Source organism: Lolium perenne, chromosome 3 (assembly GCF_019359855.2).
Source record: "Lolium perenne isolate Kyuss_39 chromosome 3, Kyuss_2.0, whole genome shotgun sequence".
In the NCBI taxonomy this organism is placed as follows: Eukaryota; Viridiplantae; Streptophyta; class Magnoliopsida; order Poales; family Poaceae; genus Lolium; species Lolium perenne.
The window spans coordinates 233979543-233999556 of NC_067246.2; the positions used below are offsets into that span (position 1 = coordinate 233979543).

At 51.9% G+C, this 20014-nt stretch overlaps 1 protein-coding gene across 13 annotated transcripts; it reads left to right on the forward strand.

The window, feature by feature from the left end:
• Positions 1-5557: 5557 nt before the first annotated feature.
• Positions 5558-17563, forward strand: LOC127343712 (uncharacterized). Of its 13 annotated transcripts, none has more exons than XR_011755815.1 (8): positions 6499-6594; positions 6703-7180; positions 7426-7540; positions 8163-8228; positions 8791-8876; positions 9099-9433; positions 9608-9696; positions 16878-17099. XR_011755815.1 is itself a non-coding variant. In XM_071828381.1 (6 exons), the coding sequence occupies exon 6, from the start codon at positions 15871-15873 to the stop codon at positions 16354-16356; it is 486 nt and encodes a 161-aa protein (XP_071684482.1). In that variant the 5' UTR covers positions 6499-6594; positions 6703-7180; positions 7426-7540; positions 8163-8228; positions 8791-8876; positions 9099-15870; the 3' UTR covers positions 16357-17099. The 13 variants fall into 12 exon arrangements, 3 of the variants coding, with proteins under 3 accessions (XP_071684482.1, XP_071684483.1, XP_051225863.1); XR_011755816.1 differs by having other exon boundaries at positions 9099-9184; XR_011755819.1 differs by adding an exon at positions 5558-6076 and having other exon boundaries at positions 6535-6594; positions 9099-17099.
• Positions 17564-20014: the final 2451 nt, after the last annotated feature.

The following is a 20014-nucleotide window of genomic DNA, read 5'->3' on the forward strand; positions in this document are numbered from 1 at the left end:
TATATCCGATGCACGGGGAGGCTTCTTTTATGGTGTCGTTCACAGAACCTAATTATAGGCAAGTTTAACCGAAAAAAAGCCATAATCAGGTTACAAAATCATAAACCAAACACCTTGTTAGCATCCAGATGTGTGGTGACCATCTGCACTAACACATTACCGCAAGTTGGATATAAAACCATTGAACACTAAATGATACATAGCCCAAATACAACTTCAAGAATGAAACAAATTACGTATTGATTATAGTCAATTTCCCGCTTTTTTACAGAATTTTTGTACAGAAACTATAATTCCATTAACCACAGGCCCAGTAGCTGAGTCAGCAACTCTCTCAAGCTGTTGGCTCCCATAGGTATTTTGCATATAAACTGCGCAGCCAGCTGTGAGGCAAAATGAACAACTTGAAAATAATCAACAGCAGAAAGACTTCGCATCACTCCAAGCTCAGCTCCTAAGTGGGAATCAGGAACCGGGAATTAAAAGTTTCAATTTCAACATGGAGCATTTCCCAGCTCACCAGTCTTCATGCCGTGGAGATGGGTTTCTGTTCTCTTTGCAGTCCCCTGCTTGCTTGATATTTGATGAGAAAAACCATACATGAATCTGAAAAATGTTTTGAAACTGGAATTAAGAAAGATGCACGGGACTGCATGATGATTCATTGCCTATATTCTCGAAAAGATAATTCATTGCCCGAGCTGATGCATGTTTCATAGGGTAGTGGCTATTAATTATTACAAGGCCAACGCCCAGGCATCGCACGACCCGCGGCTGGCGTGGATAGCCCCGGAGAGCGCCATGGGGTCGCACCGTTCATACCTTTAGATGAGAGTAATTTTAGAGGGGTATTTCCTATTTTCTTCTTAAATGCATTACCGAGCAAGAGATTTTACTGAAAAAGAAAAGCAGAGACTTGACTCACAAGTTATCATGACAATGCAACTACTTGAAAGGCAATGTAAACCTTCTTGGTTAGATAACCATAATACTGGAAAATACTACATATATATGCTAAATAGTAAAAACTCGCAGAACGCAAAATAATAAATCACCATGACCTCTCGTCACCATACAAGTGTAGAATAACTATCTCTTCTCATACATGATGATCCCAGCTAAGTTAAAATGAGACGAGATGTTATTTGGTAACACATGTATAAGCTGAGATGAGATGAGCTGAGATGTTGTTTGGCACGACATGTATGAGATGAGATAGGTGACGCATTTTTTTTTGCAAATATGCCCTCAAAGAGAGTAACCAAAAAGCCATCAGGTCCTTCAGCTCGATTTGCACGTTTGAGGCCGTAGCTCGCCGGAGGTGGTGGGCCGTGGGCGAGATCGGCGGTGGGCGGCGGCCAGGGCGGTGGCGGCTGACGGACAGGGGAGGGACGGCGTCGGGAGGCCAGCGGAGGGACGGCGTCGGGCGGCCAGGGGAGGCGCGGCATCCGGTGGTGGGGGCGGCGGCATCCGGGTGGGCTGCGGCGGCGACGGGGGAGCGGAGGGGCGGCGTCGGAGGCGGCCGAGGAGGGGTTGTGTCGCCGTGTCGGGAGGCCAGGGGAGGGGCGGCGTCGGGCGGCCGAGGGGATGGGCGGCATCCAGGGGCGGCGGCGGGCGGCGGCCACGGGAGGATGCGGCAGCGGCCGGCGGGCAGGGGATGAGAGGCGCGGCGGCGACCGGCGGCCGGCGGCCAGGGGAAGGAGAGGCGCTGGGACGGCCGGCAGCCATGGGAGGAGGGGCGCGGGAGCTTTCCGTGGGGGAGGAGCGCGGGTGAGAGCAGTTCGTGGGGGGAAATGAGGAGCCGGGCTCGGGTCTGGGGGTGCCGTGTGGGCCTCCCGAGAGGATTTGCGGGATGGACTCAGCCAAGCTGGGTTGTGAAGCTCGATTTGAGCTTCACAACCTGGCCAGGCTGAGAGCCCTTATTTGTATGAGATGAGCTTAGCTCGGCGAGACGACCCAGCCTAACAAACATTATCTCATATGGTAGAAGTGGGATGAGGACATATTTTCTGTGTTGACTCAGCCTACCAAACACACCCTAAGTTACTTGCCACATCCTAAACTCGTGTTCCCTTGAACAGGCCTGTAGAAAATGGTGCAATTTCAGGAAATCATAGCCGCAAAATGTCGCCTCTATAGAAAATTGTGAAATATTTATTGGCCGGAATGTGGAGTTTCAAATATGTTTTCTTTCTTCACTAAAATCAAGCAACCTACATGCTTATACAGGGTTTGCTGGTAGAATAATGTCGACGGACGCCAACACAGGGGTCCAAGGCCGAGCCGTCGGCTGCAGCAGCGCGAGCTCCCCGGTCCAGCCGCCCTCGCAGCCACAACAGCCGCCAATCACCCAGCGCACACACAGGGCCGCCGCCCCGCCGTCCAGCACCGCTCCCACCCTTGCAGCCTCGCCGGTGAAGGCCAGGAAGGAGGACACCGCCTCAGTCCCGGCAACCACAGGCCGAGCCAGCGCGGCCAGAGCAGGCCCGCAGGAGCCCATCTGGGCCCGTGCGCGCGCCGCCAAGCCCCGCCGCTCCGCACCGCTGCACCACCGCCGCGCCCCGTCCTCGACCTGGCCGCGCGCCACCACGGCCGCCCGCAGCCCTGCCCGGCGCCAGCCCGCCGGCCCACGGCGCCCGCCGCACTTCGCCGCGCCCGGACGAGCTCCTCCTCACCAGGGGACGCGGGAGGGGAAAGAAACCCCCCCGCCACCACCTTCCTCGGGGGGCGCGCGGCTTTGCCGGCCCCCCTCCGGCGGCGGCGAAGCAAGGGAGAGGGGTGGGGGGGCTAGAGGCGGCGGTGGCTAGAGTCCCCCCCTTGTCGCCAGAGGAGGGCGACGCGGGGGGGGGGGGGGTCGCAGTTTTTCTGTGTATGTTATAGTAGCTTGCTATAGTACAGTTCTTTGGATTTTTTGAACTCGAAGTCATATTTATGAACTCGGTGTAGAGATTCCTCGGGAAAGTAACACTTCACTGGTAGAAAAAGAAACTCATGTCCGCAAAGAAATGAGATATCTAAAAATTCTAACTATTTTTTCGAAAGAAGGCTGAAGCCCTGGCATCTGATGCACACAACCCTCTTTGTTAAAGTTGATGAAAAGCAAAGGCCAAAATCATCAACAAGTATAATACATAACATAGACAACATCACAAGATATGAATTTAACACATACGACTAAGTCAACTTCTTATGCATTAACACATTTAGAAAGGGAAGCATGTCCTCGCGCCGCCATCGTCAACTCCGGTTCGAACAACCAATACAAAGATTTTCATCCTAGATTCTGAAACCAACCATTGAACGCCAACACATCGATAAGGAAACGACACCTTCGACAAGGTAACAACGTCAATTCCTCGTTGCTAAGCCCAACCAATAAAGGCTAGGACACAAGTTTCCACCCCCTATGTGAATCGGTGCTTGGTTCACTATCTTGCTGTTGGAACATAGTCGCGATAGTCATTATACAATTTCTAAATACCCCTACTTATTTGAAATCGTCATTGTACTCCGACATTTTTGGTGCGGAATGTCTTTGCCTGCATCAACAACATACTTGATCTTTCAAGCACCTATCATTCTAGCTGATCTGCTTATGCTTCAAGCATAAGTTCCCCTTACCTTTTTCCCACTCGGGAACATTATTTGTGTGTGCTTTCGGAGACATCCTCTACTAAGAGCATCTCTAATAGAGCCCGTAAACTGGTCAAAACCGAAAAATAACTGCTAATTTACGGGTTCAGTTCAGAAAACGGCGCAGATCAGTCACCGTAAACGAGGCAAAACCGAAAAAGAATTCAGGCCGAGACCGAAAACCCAACTCGGCCTGTATTTGTAGGGGCTGAAACAGCGAACTGAACACAACCCGTACCGCTGAAATTTCAGCTCGAGCAAACTGCTTCCGCTGGTACAGTCGCCGGAATTTTTCAACCCGAAAATACGATAAAGGTATAGTTTAGATAGGACCGTAGGATGACTTTAGAGCATCTCTAGCAGAGTCCTACCGAGTCCTACCTAAGCTATACCTTTATCCTGAACGTCGAATAACCTTGTGCCCACCGGGATAATGGTTCTATCAAAGGGAAAATCTTTGTGACCGAGCATTATCTAAAGGTATAATTGCTGCACCCCCATGGGGCATGGAGAGGCTATTTAGGGTAGGCATTTTTGTTTGGAAAAAGTCCATTTCAAACCCTAAACTCGTAGAGGTTTACCGGTTTGAACCCTGAAGTCGAAATCCCTGTCGTTCATACGCTGAACTATTATATCCCGGTCTAAATTAAACCTTGAACCTGTTTGGTACATCGGGAAGCAAAAATCCCGGCCGGGATTACATGCTACTTTCACTCATAGTGGCGCCCATGTATCATATTCATTTTCTTCTACTAATTTTCTTTTATTTACTCTCAAATCCATCCCAATCGAGCAACCCGTGGCAACGGCATCAACAGGGATGGTGTCTGGGAAGAGCCGGGGCTGCACAAGATAGGCACCGGCGGCGCGTCCGTCCTGATGGCTTGGCCAGATTATGTTCTGAAGTTAGGACGAACAGCTCAGCTGATTAATTTAGTTGTCTCTCCAATCTCATCTCTCACTATGTTTCTAAATCGAAGGCAGCGACGTTGCTCCAAATCAAGGGTAGTAGTGGTGCTGGATAACAACACTTGATTAATCAGCGCATATACACCATTACTGGACAAATATTTTGTCTCTGTAAATTGCTACACACGCAGATAACATCACTTGATAAATGTTGATGTGGTAGTACTGGTACTGGATCGATGTTTGTTTCAATTCTTCCACAGATTTGCGGTCGATTAGACGGACATCACCAGTTCATCTGTACCGGATTTGGGCGGCCTGCGCCGACCAGCACTTGCGCATGCGACATAGCCCTCTCCCCTCGGCTACCGCCGCGCGGGGACTCGAGGCCATGCGGAGCCGCCGCGAGATCTTGGCCAATTACCGTCGGATGGCATCCCAGGACGGCGGGCGCTTGCTCTGTTTAGTGGCGTGTTGCTCGTCCTCGTCCCTCGCGCGGGGCAGTTAGTCCATGAACAGGTGGAGCGAGGATGTGCATTGGAGCGGCGTAGCCGTTGAACGACGTGGTCAGATGGGCAGGCATGCTGCTCTGCGCGGAGCCCTCCTCTACGGCAAGATGAGAACATAATCCAAGAGAGAGAGGGGAATAGAGGTAGGAGATACATATGACAGGTGGGCCCATGATGGTAGTGAGAGTAGCAATTTTTAAATTTCATTTTTTTTCTGGAAATCCAGCTCAGGGTTCAATTTAGACCGGGATATAATAGTTCATGGTATGAACGACGGGGATTTCGACTTCAGGGTTCAAACCGCCAAACCTCTACGAGTTCAGGGTTTGAAATGGACTTTTTCCTTTTTGTTTCGCACGCACGGGCTGGGCGGTTGCCCCATTTTTGTTTCCAGCGATTCGGCCACGTGGCGTCGTGTGATTGGATCGGCCCAAAAATATCTTTGGCAAGCCAGACGAGAGAAGCAACCCTATCCCCACGCATCCAATCCCCTCCTCTTTCGTCTCCTCAAACCCATCCTGCTCAGCCGCCGCCACCGCGCCTCGCGCCGCCCCTTCTCACCGCCTCATCCTCCTGATTCGAGCAGCGGCGACCCCGAGGCGCCATCAAGGATCCTAGCCTCCCGTCGCAGGGAGGAGCACATCTGCACATGAGTGGAAGGTCGCGGGGAGGAGCGTACAGATGCGGAGGGGGAAGAGATGGAGCAGCAGTGAGAGCAACATCGTCTCCCACCTCCCACCTCGAGCTCCTCCTTGACCAGCCACCTCCCGCCTCGAGCTCTACCGTCCTCTTCGCGGAAACAGCGTCGCGGGTGGACGCGTGGACGCACGAGAACGGCGCTGCCTGTGGTTTCGCGGGTGCGCGGGGGTGCCGCCGCCGGTGGAAGCGCTAGCACGCGGGAGCAGCCCCGCCAAGGCTACCGGCGGAGGATCAACGCTGTGTCGCGGAGCGACGCCGCCGGTACAGGCGCGAGCACAAGGGAGCAGAACCGGCCCCGCAGGTTGTCAACAATTCATTTCGGCAAGGTACATATCCCTCACCCTCTCTTTTCGAGTGCTCCTCGTCTCTATTTTCGTGGCCGCGGCGGCCGGGCAGCATGGCGCGTGCGGCGGCAGAGCGCATGGTGCCTGCGGCCAGATCGCAGTTCCCAGCGTTGCTGGTCCGATTTTATTTGCTAGATTGATTAGCTAGCTAGCTCCATATCTAGATCTGTGGCTTGTAGTGTGATTGTTTTGCTAGATCGATTGCTAGCTAGCTTCATTACCTAGATCCATGGCTATGTGATTCTTTTGGTAGCACATGCTCAAGCTCTTGGCTAGATTAGCTTGCCGTGTGATTTTTTTCCTAGCACATGGTCAGGTTCTTGGCTACATCAATTAGCTAGCAAGATCCATTATCTAGGTCCGTGGCTCTATGATTGTTTTGGGTAGCACATGCTCAAGTTGTTGGCTTGCTTGGTCTAATTTGAATATATTATGGACAGGTACCAGAGAAGATACGTGACTTGAAGTTGATATTTGGCATGATGGCATCGACACTTGAGGTGATTTATCTTTCTTTTCTAGATTTCCTCTTAGATGACCGCTGCAATGTCACTTGTTTATTTGGTATGCAACTACTAATATCGCTGAATTGTTGTTTTCTATTTCAGTGTCGAGCTTTCTAATTATCTTTGAGCATGGAGGAATACAAACTGACAAATACAAGAGCCAGGTGAACATTATTCCTAACTGAGCATTTTTTTACTTATTTTCTCCCTCTTTGGAGTTCTTCTCAAATGTTATTTATTTCTCTGTAATGAAGCACTTTTACTATTGAATGCAAAGTTAGTTGATGTAAAGGATGTTATTTTCCCCTTTGGGGTCGACGGTGTACTACAAAATTGCTCTAGAATATTGGTGGAATAGTTCTTATTGTTATATAAGAAGTGCAGATTCAGCGACATGTTTTAGCAGTCTGTGGTCTAACATGTTTTGGAAATCTAAATGTTTCTTCTTTGTGGTGTTCTTTAGGTGAGCAACAGTGTTTTAGCAGTCCAATTATGTAGTAGCCTATACAAGTTCTATAGATCAGCAGAAGGTTATGAATTTAATGCTTTGGCATGTTACTGCTAATAGGAAATGCATACGGTGAGATTTACTTTTCCCAACTTCCTTTGCATCTTCGCATATAACTGAATATGGAGTATTTTTTTTCAACGTGCATCAATTAAATTTGCAAGTTAATCAAGTTTTCAATTTATTTGCAAAAGAAAATTTTCAAATTGTTGCCAAACAGGGTACCTTTCATTTCACTGCTGGACATGATGCACATTCCATTAGAGCATATCTAAAAATAATTTCAGGCCACTGTTTGTGTTTCCCGTTAATTTCAGGTGCTCACGTGATGGTGCTCACAGGTGCGGTATTGCAATGGTCAGCGGCAACATTCCATGCCGTGTGCAGATCAAAAATCTCCAGCACCTATCAGTTGGTTCCCTCGAGCCCCAGGTATTGTTTATACTACACAACATGAATAAATTTTATCATGGATATGTAGTATATCACATTGTTATTTTGGCAACTCAACCCCATCTCCCCGCTAGGTAATAATCTGTTGCCTATGATCTAGGTTGTTATGATGAATATATTGCTTAGATAAGGGGACCATGCTTTTTCCAGGATATTACTAAATATTTTTCTCTGAATAATTGGTTGTTTTTCTTATGAAAATTAGTGTAGACTATATACTTTGTAAGTGTAGAACTTTGGAACATTGGCGAGATAGACTAAAAAGTAAGTGCTACTTCTCCGTAAGTATATTGTTGTGAAAAATCCACTTACCAGTTCTACCTTCAACCACAATTGTGGGCGTTGGGCACATCAACACTGACCTTCAACAGCAGTTAGTTAAAATTAATCAATTATATGTACAGGGAGAATCCAAGAATTATTTGCTATGGTAATAATTGTTATATTGAGATGTCAGAAATGATCTTTAGCTTACACACCATAGAGATTAAAATGTCACTTTACCTGGCTGTTTTCTCTTCTATTACAGTACAGATAGTACAGTTATGTATACCAACTTGGACTATTCATCTGTACTGAAACTTATGCTTTTCTATTTCAGAGATTAATTGAGACTAGAGCTATGAAGTATTCTCTTTTATTTCTTGGTCAGATTGTTGGATGTCAGGTAATATAGCTATTGTATTTCTTTGATTAGGTAAAATTCATCGATTGTTATACTTGTTTTCCTATAATGAAGTTGATCAAACATGTGCCTTAATATAATTTTTCTGCGTGAGTAATTTTTTGCCTTTGGATAACTTATATTTGGTACCAAATTAAAGTTGTGCTTTACTTTCAGCGGTCGTATTTGAGAATGCTTTACTTCCAGTCATTATAGTTGTTGATCTTCAATATGCTTTGTGTGTTCGTGCATTTCCCCTTTTGTAGGTTGAATAGTTGTACCCTAAATATTTAATTCTCCTACTATTTCAGCGTCAACTCTCTAGAGCAATCAACAGTGTCCTATGTTCATGTGTTTCTGCCTTTTTGTTCTCACCTTGGCTGGTCCGTAATAAAACTCAATTCCTAATGATGAACACTTACGGTAACCCTTGCCACCATTGAGGAATAAAATAATGAAGATCGATAGTGATTCACATGCTTTTGATATTGAACATTAATTATTTTACTATATGCATTTCCTATAAATTTCCTTACTGATCAATGTTAAATCTTTCTCTCTGAAGGCCTTCTTATTAACACCTTTTAAGATCAACGAATGAGCTCCTGAACTGGCTTTGTGTGGTACTGAACTTGCTCGTCTTCAGATAAGGTGATCTTTTTATGAGTGGTATTAGTAAGTATTATTCCTTCATAGTAACATCAAGTCTATAGAGGAGTTTTTAAATGCTCGTTAGTAAGGATTGATTAGTTGCCAATTTGGTTTAGCACTAGTGAACAAATTACATTATATTCATATTAGAAAGTATTTTCCTTGAGTATAATTTAATATTGTCCACCGTATAATATGTCTTGTACTGGATCTAAATGATAGCCTCATGGACTACCCCCCTCTGTATGTATGCTGTAACTCCAATTGATGATCTACCAAGGCCTTCTGACCTGCCGAAACTTTCACAGGTACTCCTAAGCAATGTTCTGATGTACCTTACTCTTTTCAATAAGAACTACCATTCCAGCTGATGGTGCCAAGGATCTTTGCTCACTTACCATTATTAATTTATTATAGGTACATATAATTGTTATCATCACCTGTGTTTCACTGGATACTCAGCACCACAGTGCTAACTGCGATATGCTAGGGAGATGAGGTTCACGCTGTAATTTGCCTCCGAAAGCCACGAAGAACTCGGTTCAGTTTGGCTCAAGGCCAGTTTCTCTTCTGCTCAAGCAAAGGATGTCGTGTTGGTCATGGTTTTTCTTGTGTTGGATGTGGTCCTCTTGTTCGTTTTGGTTCACACGTTCTTTAGATTGGTTTCCTTTTGGATTGTGTGGGCTGTGGTTGTTCATTTCCTCAATTTGTTTTGCTTATTCTCCTTGCAGCTATGCACTGGCCAATCCTGTACTGATCTCAAACGGCAGGAGTTGGCTTTTGCACAAGAAATCATCAATTTCCTTGGCTAGACACAAAGGTACTTTTTCGTATATATACTTGAGTTTTGTGTTCTAGATATAGATACAATCGGGTCAGGTGATACACTATAAGAATATTGTGCCCTACTCCCTCCGTTCGCGAGTAAGTGTACGTTCTCCTTTTTTTGGAAGTTAAACATTTTTAAAGTGTTGACTAGATTATTACACAAAAATAACAACATATGTGACATCAAACTACTGTACTACTGAACTACATGTCAAGATTAGCCTAGCCATATTAATTTGGTGCCATAAATTCTACTACTTTTTTGTTAAAAGTTAGTCAAAGTTAATAGAGTTTGACTTAAGACATGTCCTAACGTACACTTATTAATGGACGGAGGGAGTACTGACTAGATTAACCATACCATGTACATAGGTGACATTCTTGCAATTTATGCTCAAATGAAAGAAATAATTGATCTGAAATTAGATTTCTGCAAGCAAGATAGAATTGGTTTTGATCAGTTGATAGACTTTTATATTGTGGCCATCGTCCTCAGCGTCAACAATTAGTCCAACCAAAGATGCAAGATTCCAGGTAGGTGACAAGACCCAACTGCTTCTTTCCGATGGGATCTCCTTCATATCAGACCTAAGCAGTTCCTCCTTATTGTCTCTATATTTGCGCACAAAGTACATCTGCTTCTCATCATTTTCCTATATTTATTTAAAAAACAGCGATTCTGCAGATAGGTTCAGACCAACTATACCCGTAACAATGGGTGAGGTGTGGCAATAAAATTATCACACATTGTGTACATTCATCTAACTACTTGTTTTCTTATCACACACACTGAGTATATTTCCTAGCAGGGAACCATTTCCATTTCACGGCCAGTTCCTAGACATAAAACCTACTATGTGAGTCTGCAACTGGCACTTAACCATCATGCTGAGATCTTGGCTATTGAACTAAGAACCACTTCCTTCTCTCTGTACTTTGATCATTTCCTTGCATTTTCTAATATAAGCTCCCAGCAACTTTTCCCTTTCTTTTTTCTTGTTTTTTAATTGTTTCCTCGACTTTTTTACTTTATTCTCACTGTACGATGGTTCACAGTTGTGCTTCTCTTTTGATGCCTTTTCAATTCTACTATTTCAATCCATCGCAGTTATTTTAAATTATCCTCTATTTAGCTCGAATTATTTCCCAGTTTACTTCACAAAAGTCATTTTTAGTTGTTTAGCTTGCTATGTTTTTCTCATGTAATCTCCCATGCTAATTTCTTCCATATGGTTCACATTTTCTCTGAATTGATTTTTCTTTTAGTTAGATCATGCTATTTAGTTCTTTGTTTTGCATGCTCTATTCCTTAACCCAACTATAGATCAGTAATCTATTCGGGTTATAAATTAGTACCCAAACCAGTGCCCATCTGTAGAATATATTTCCTTATTTTGTCCACTTGTGTGTGTTACATTTCTCTGTTTTACTGTATGTCACTTTCCATTCAATGGAATGTTAACAACTTATGTGGATGTTGCTATTGCCATTCCTTCTTTGGTAGAGCCAACTAGTCTACTAGGCCTAGGGCGGAGGTTGTAGGGGAAGGAAGGGGCGGCGTGCGTACGGAGGCGAGGACGCCGGCGGCAGGGCGCCATCGCGCGGCTGAGGAGACGCGGCGGCGCAAGGCGAGGCGGCGGCTAGGGTTTAGACTCTGACTCCTTGAGGAGTCGGCAACAAAGATATGTTTATTGCTTGCCTGATCTTGTCTATTACAACTCGTATTTATAAAAGAAACTACCAAAACCCTAATCTGCTAATTGGGCTAAGCCCCTAACTAAGTCTGGCCGGTCGGGCCAGTGGGCCCCCTCCGGCGGTAGACCAGACCGGTCATAACATCTCTCCCCGCCTGCGCAAACAGCTCGTCCTCGAGCTGGTAGTCTAGATAATGTTGCTGGAACTCCTCACGTGGTTCCCAAGTCGCCTCCTCCTCGGAAAAGCCCTCACGTGGTTCCCAAGTCGCCTCCTCCTCGGAAAAGCCCTCCCACTGCACCAACAAATGCCAAGTATCACGACGTCGCTGAACGCGGAGCACCTTGGCTGGGCTGGGTAGCAGACGACCCTCTGCCGTCAGCGGAAGTGGCGGAGTGGCCACCGGCGGAGCACCGCGATAGGGCTTCAGCAGCCCCACATGGAAGACATCGTGAATGCGGGTCCCCTCGGGCAACTGAAGACGGTACGCCAAGGTCCCAATCCGCTCCATGATGACGAAGGGCCCGGCATAGCGCGGACCAAGCTTGCGCTTGGCACGCGGGTCGAGGGACTGGTGAGAGCGGTGCAACAGGCGAAGCCACACCCAGTCACCCACCGCATACTCAACCTCGCGGTGACGCCCGTCATAGTAGTGCTTGGCGACCTGCTGAGCCTGAACAAGACGCTGCCGCACCTCGGCCAGCATCTCGTCGCGGGCGCGGATGAGCTCGCCAGCTGCCTCCGTCCGCGCCGTCGCCGGGTCCACCGGCAGAATCGGCGGTGGTGGCCAACCGTAGACCACCTCGAATGGCGTAGCGCGCAGGACGGAGTGGTAGGAGGTGTTGTAGCAGTACTCCGCCCATGCAAGCCAATCCACCCAAGCGCGAGGGCGATCACCTGTAACACAGCGCAAATACATGGCGATCACCTTATTGACCACCTCGGATTGGCCGTCCGTCTGAGGGTGGAACGCCGTGCTGAATCGGAGTTGGACCCCGGCCATGCGGAAGAGATCCCGCCATACATGCCCCGTGAACACCGGATCCCGGTCACACACAATCGATGAGGGAAACCCGTGTAGGCGGTTGATGCCGTCGAAGAAGGCGCGGGCCACCGATGATGCCGTGTAGGGATGGCCAAGCGCGATGAAGTGGGCGTACTTGGAGAAGCGGTCAACCACCGTGAGGATGACCGACTTGCCGCCCACCTTCGGAAGGCCCTCGATGAAGTCCATGGAGATGTCGGTCCACACCTGCGAGGGGACGTCAAGCGGCTGCAAGACTCCGGCCGGGCGCAAAGTCTCCGTCTTGTTACGCTGGCATGTCTCACATGAACGCACCCAATCCTGGACCATGGCCTTATCGCCGGGGACGTAGAAGTCCGCGCGCAGACGGTGGAGTGTCTTTTGGACACCCTCATGACCCGCGGAATGCGCCAAGAGCAGCACCTGGTGGCGGAGGTCCTCGTGGTCAGGGACGAACACGCGGCGGCCGTGGAGGAGAAGACCGTCGACGAAGCGCCAGGGGTCGTCTTGCTCGCCCGCGTCGAGCTGCTGCCGCAGCAGCTGGGCGTCTGGCGCGGACGCGGTCGCCTGGCGGATGCGGTCGAAGAGGGCGAAGGAGGGCCCTGAGCGGATGCATAGCAGGCGTCCGTCCGAGACTCCCTTACCAGCGTCAGGATCAGCGTCGCGGCGGGACAAGGCGTCGGCCACCGTGTTGAGGCGCCCAGGACGGTACTCCACCGTGAAGTCGAAGCCAAACGACCTTGCCGAGCCACCGGTCTTTGGGCACCGTCGACAGCCGCTGGTCCAAGAGGAACTTAAGACTGTAGTGGTCCGTACGTACGCGGAACGAGCGCCCCCATAAGTAGGGACGCCAGTGGCGGACGGCCTGGACCAAGCCAATGAGTTCCTTCTCGTACGCCGCAAGCTTGAGTTGGCGTGCAGCAAACGGACGGCTGAAGTAGGCGAGCGGTCCGGCGCCCTGGTGAAGGACGGCGCCGAACCCCGCCCCGGAGGCGTCGCAGTCGACGATGAACGACCTGTCGAAGTCCGGCATCTGGAGGACGGGACCCGTCGTGAGGGCCCCCTTGAGGGCCTCGAAGGCAGCGGTAGCCTCGTCGTCCCAAGCGAAGGCATCGCGCCGCAGCAGGCGCATGAGGGGCGAGGCGATGAGGCCAAACTCCCGGATGAACTTCCGGTAGTACCCGGCGAGGCCCAGGAACCCGCGTAGGGCGCGTGGTGAACGCGGCGTCGGCCAGGCGGCGACAGCCGCCACCTTGTCCGCATCCATCGCCACCCCGTCGGCAGAGATGACGTGACCAAGATAGGCCACCGAGGTCGTCGCAAACGAGCACTTCGAGCGCTTAAGGTGAAGTCGATGCGCTCGAAGCTCGTTGAAGACGATGGCGATATGCTGCAGGTGCACCGCCCAGGAAGTGCTGTAGATCAAAATATCATCGAAAAAAACCAGCACAAAACGGCGTAAGTAGGGGCGAAGTACGTCATTCATCAGGGCCTGGAACGTCGCGGGCGCGTTGGTGAGGCGGAGAGGCATCACCACGAACTCGAAGTGGCCATGATGTGTCCTGAACGCCGTCTTGGCGATGTCCTCCGGGTGCATGCGCACCTGATGATAGCCTGAGCGGAGGTCGAGTTTGGTGAAGAACCGCGCCCCGTGGAGCTCGTCAAACAGTTCGTCGACCACCGGGATCGGGAACTTGTCCTTGAGCGTGAGGGCGTTGAGGGCGCGGTAGTCGATGCAGAAGCGCCACGTGCCATCCGACTTGCGCACCAACAGCACCGGCGCGGAGAACGGGGACGTGGAGATCCTGATGATGCCCGCGGCAAGCATGAGCGCGCACTGACGCTCCAGCTCGTCCTTCTGCAGCTGGGGGTAGCGGTATGGACGGACCGCCACTGGCGCCGACCCCGGGAGCAGGTGTATGCGATGGTCACACGCTCGAGGGGGCGGTAGGTCGCGCGGCTCCTCGAAGATGGCGCCGTGCTGCTGCAGGAGGTGCGTCAGACGAGCTGCGACTGCGGTGCGGGGGAGGCGCCCCCGAGACCCTCCCAGCGAATGTGGCGCCCCTGGCGCCAGAAGGTCATCGTGAGGGCGTCGAAGTCCCAAAGGATGGGACCCAGCGTCCGCAGAAAGTCGACGCCAAGGATGAAGTCGAAGCAGCCCAAGTCGATGCCGGCGCACGTGATGACGAAGTGCTCATCGCCGATGGTGAGGGGTACGTTCTGGGCCACCCCGTGGCAGTGGAGGCGGTCACCGTTGGCCACGGTCACGCGGAGGTTATCCCCACCCGTCGGCTGGAGCGCGAGGCGGCGCATCATGGCGGCGGGGAGAAAGTTATGCATAGACCCCGTGTCCAGCAGCGCCACCAGAGGCGCGCCCTGGATAGTGACCGGCAACAGCATCGTCCGCTCGTGGCGGATGCCAGCGAGCGCGTGTAGAGAGACGACGAAGGCCGTGGCAGCCGCGTCGGGCGGCTCGGGCGCGGCAGCAACCGTCCCGGATGTCGGGTCGCCCTCCTCCACGTCGACTGTCTCCAGGTAGAAGAGGCGGGGGCACACGTGGCCGGGCGTATATGGGTCGTCGCAGTTGAAGCATAGCCCAAGGCGGCGGCGTTCGAGCTGCTCGGCCGGGGTGAGGCGACGGAACGTGCGCGTGGCCGCGGGGGCGGGGCCGGCCGGTCCAGGTGGGGCGGGGCGGGTGGCAGCCGCGGCCGTAGGAGGAGGTCGGGCGGCGCGGGTACCGCGGGCCAGGGGCGCCTGCTGAACCTCCTGGGCGTGACGCTCATAGGCGCGTGCGTAGTGCATGGCCGTCTGTAGGTCCTGCGGGGCCTGGAGCTCGACATCCACGCGGATGTGGTCCGGCAGGCCGCCAATGAAGAGCTTGGCGCGCTGCTGGCCCGTCACGCCGGGCGCATGGCACGCGAGGGCCTTGAAGCGGTCGGCGAAGTCCTGTACCGTGGTGGTGAACGCCAAACGCCCAAGTTGCGCCAAGCGGCTGCCGCGGATCGGGGGCCCGAAGCGGAGAAGGCAGAGCTCACGGAACCTGTCCCATGGGGCCATGCCGCCCTCATCCTGCTCCAGGGAGTAGTACCACGTCTGGGCGGCGCCGCGGAGGTGGTACGAGGCGAGCCACGTCCGGTCCGAAGCAAGGGTACGCTGTCCCCGGAAGAACTGCTCGCACTGGTTGAGCCAGTTGAGGGGGTCCTCGACGCCGTCATATGTAGCGAAGTCCAGCTTGGCGTAGCGTGGGGGCGCGAGGCCGGCGGCGCCCTGGGCGGGGTACTCCGCGCGAACCAAGGAAGGCTCCGCGAAGCGCGAATATGTCGGGTCCGGGAAGGACGGGCGCGGAGGGTCCCCGGCGGTCGTGTAGACGGGGGGGGGGGGTGCGCCGGTGCGGCCGAGTAGGCGGGCGGGGATCCGTCGCGGTCACCCACGCCGGAAGCCGGGAGGGTGATGGCGGGAACTGCACCCGCTGGATGGGCACGCCCTGGGGCAGCGATGCGGGGCCCCCCGCTAGGGGCCGGCGCCCACGACGCCCACGGCGGCGAGGCCGAGGGCGGCACGGGCACGCCCTGGGCGGATGGGGCCGCCGGCGCGGCCGGGTACGCGGCGAGGGGTGGCGGCAGGGGTGGAGCGGTCATCCCCTGCGTGCCGATCAAGTACAGGCGGATGCCCTGGACGGCGGTGGCGAGGTCGCGGATGGCCGTCGAGAGCTCCTGCTGCGAGAGGAGGGGAGCGGCGTCGGCGACAGCCGCTAGGGGCGCCGCGTCGCCCGTGGAGGGTGGCGATAGGGGCGCGGCGACGGTGGAGGCCGGCGGCGTCTCGGAGGTGGCGGCGGTGGTGGCGGTGGGCAGGCCCGACGACATGATCGAAACTGAGGTCTCTGATACCAAATTGGTAGAACCAACTAGTCTACCAGGCCTAGGGCGGAGGTTGTAGGGGAAGGAAGGGGCGGCGTGCGTACGGAGGCGAGGACGCCGGCGGCAGGGCGCCGTCGCGCGGCTGAGGAGAGGCGGCGGCGCAAGGGGAGGCGGCGGCTAGGGTTTAGACTCCGACTCCTTGAGGAGTCGGCAACAAAGATATGTTTATTGCTTGCCTGATCTTGTCTATTACAACTCGTATTTATAAAAGAAACAGGAAAACCCTAAGCTGCTAATTGGGCTAAGCCCCTAACTAAGCCTGGCCGGTGGGCCCCCTCCGGCGGTAGACTAGACTGGTCATAACATTCTTGCTCGGTTATTTTTGTACTTCTGGAACAAGTAAGCCATATGTGTTCCTCACTCGCCGCTTATCCATAATAGACTTTCATGAAACATCAGTATAACGGTTTTTAAATAGTTTATCAGTGCGATATTCATACTCCTTTTTTTGCAATGTGCCACAATCAGCAGTAAGTTCAGTTGTACTTGTGATTAACTAATGGTTCCCATGTTTTCATTTGGGGTATACTTATGCCGCAGGTGTTGAGATGCATAGGTCGGCAAGTCTGTTGGCGTTAAAGTGGTAGGAGGTGCTGTTTAAGTACGACTAGATTTAGATGTGCGCCTTGGCGCACGACCCCGTGGAGTTAATGCCAATATTTATTTCATATAACTATGATACAAATATTGATAATATCATAATATATTGTTTAAGTTTTACTTGGAAACAATTAAGATAAATAAATTTATTCTTACGATGTATGATGTAACTTTTTTGGATCTCCTAATAATGAGACTTAATTATTTGTTTCACTACTGGTCTCGCAGCTTCAGCATGTCGGTTGCTAATAGAAGAAGAGAAACAGAGGAGATAGGGATGGAACAAACAAATGGTGTACAATAATCGGTAAAATGATAAACAACGATACAATCATTGTTGGTGTGCATAACAACGTATACAACCACCGTTGGTGTGCATAACAATGTATACAGATGTTCAAGGTGCTATATGGATCTAACAGTAGTACATCAAGTTTATGCACAATTATAGTGAAGCTTCTACTTGACCCATTCGTTTGATGTTGTCATCACAATGCAGGAGTCCTGTGAGAGAGAGATGCGTGAACAAACTCATAAGCATGACAGTTTGCACTAACTAATGGCAATGTAATTATACTGGATTTAACAAGTCAAAAAAATTATACTGGATTTAATGTGGTCGGAGCAATGCACGGATTATATGCTAGTATTAATGACACTCAATCTTCCAGCCATGTAAAATCGAAAATGCTTCACACACGACAAATTCTGTCCGATGTGTGTACGATACTGTTCCACCTAGTGCTAGTTAATCCCCTTCCCTTGCAGTGGCCAAGTCTCGTCCAAACTCAAACCTGTAGTAGTGCCGAGCGTCTCTAAAATATGCCCACAACTCCAAAACATGCAATCGTCTTCCCCAATTCAAACCTTTGGATCTAGTTTTGTCTGCGTCGATAGCTTAATGGCGCGCTAATTTAAACTCTTGTACTAAGCACTTATTCATCGATCGGAAGCAATTTAACTTGTGCTTGTCGCGATCGGAAGCAATTTAACTTGTGCTTGTCGCGATTGCCGATTGATCAGTCCGCCATGGAGGAAGAGCAAAATTATACATAGAGTGCCACAATGAGAATCTCATGTGATGAGGGCATCTCCAACGGCGCGACGCATTTTAGCGTCCGGAAATGTCCGTGCCGTCCATTTGCGTCGGCCAAAATGGTCGAAATCAACCGCGCGTCCGTTTGCGTTGGGGGTGGCTCCAGCGGCACGACGCATTTTTTGGCCAAATTTTTTTTTAACATGAAAACATAATTTACATAGTTTAACACATGAAAAAAAAAACCCTAAACGCGTGCGCCTACTGTCGCTCGTCGTCGCTGTCGAGCACGATGAGCTCCGGTATCGCCCACGGCCAGTTGCCATCCGAGGGAGCGTACACCGGGCGCGCCGGCGACGGTGGAGGTAGAGGCGCCCAAGGATGCGGCTGTGGCGGCGGTGGAGGCGCCCATGGATGCGGCTGTGGAGGAGGAGCCCAGGGGAAGCGGCGGTTGCACTGGTGGCGTAGCGGGGCAGCGGCGGTTGTGCCTGCTGACGACGCGTCGGCGCCTGCTGTCTTCGTGGACGAGTCGGCGGTGGACGGTCGAAGAGATAATCCCTGTCGCCCATGAAGCCCGCCCTCCTCCTGCTATCCGTCTCGGTCGACAGATAGGTACGCCAACTTTCAGAGTCGATGGCGTACGCCGGATCGGCGCGGAGGTCCGGCGGCAAGTACCGCCTCCTTCGCCGGATCTCCGCGGTCCGATCAGGCTCGCACGCAGGGACGGGAGGGATGGGCACCCGGCGGCAGCTGAGCCGCCAGCCGCCAGTTGCACGCCCGACCAGCGCTCGCACGACATCCATTTCCCGTGCATCAGCCTCCCCAGCGTGACGGGCAGCGGCACCCTCTGCGTCCCCTTGTTGCTGCCGCTGCCGGAGGCCTCGAAGTCGTTCGTCTTCCCCATGGCGCTGCGGCGGTGGTGGTGCGAGTGGAGGTGTGGGCGAAGGAGGTACGCGGCCGCTGGACTTTTAAAGGCGGCCGCGCACGGGATACGATGCCATTGAAGGCGGCGCAGAAGCCCAGTCGCCGCCTGCCAGTGCGCGCGCAGAACAGGCAGCCGCGCCATTGATGGCGAAGGCTGCGGCGCAGACGCGGAAGCGCTGACCGCCGAAGCGATGCCCTCGATGCAGACTCGCTGCCAAGCGGGCCCGGTGGAGACGCGAGCGGACAGTTTGCGTGTCCGCGTAGCATCCGCAGATGCGAACGGTCCGATCACTTTGCGTACGCCGTTGGAGGTGGTGCCAGACGCATTTTCGGTCAAGACAGATGCAAACGGTTGCTCAGCGTCTGTTTGCGTCGGGTAGCTGGAGATGCCGTGAGCGAAAATTTGAGAAGGGCACGCGCCGGCGACCGCATGTGCTATGACTTGACCAGTTCTTCTTGTCTCTACCGCTACGGAAATAGATGAGGCAGAGGAGGATGAAAGCCACGCTACTCTTTCCCATCCCAAGTAGGCCCAAAGCTAAACCACGAGTTGCGCCGCATGTGGTAAGTCCGATCGTACAGGAATCGGACGAAATTGATCGTACGTATAGCAGGACTCATGTAAAATACAGTATACTCTTTTTTTTTTTTTTTTTTTTTTGAACCCAGAATGGTCCCGAAGGACCCAATGCTGCATTAATACTGATGATCGTCGGTGGTACAAATTATGAAGAGGACCGTCAAGAAAACTAAAGCTGCAACTAAGTCCTCCTCTTTTACAAATAAGACCCTACAAGAAAGATGGGAAAAGCAATCAAGTCCATGACCACCGAGCTCGCGTCGAAGCTTCCAGTCGCGGCCAGCCACTTCGTCGCCGGGGACGAGACCACTTGGGACGAAGCCACCGAAGAACGCCGCGCTGCTGGAGCAGAAGGGCCTCCCCTTTGGCACGCCGGCCGGGAGGTTGTGGTTGAGCTGACGCCGGCACAAGATCCGAAGACCAGCCACAGACGTCAAAGCTTGGAGCAGCCGCCAATCGGCCATATGAGTCGACGGCAGGACGGCAGACGGCCGTCGAAGAGCCGCCGAGGATGCGCTCCCAGAGTGTGCAGCAGCT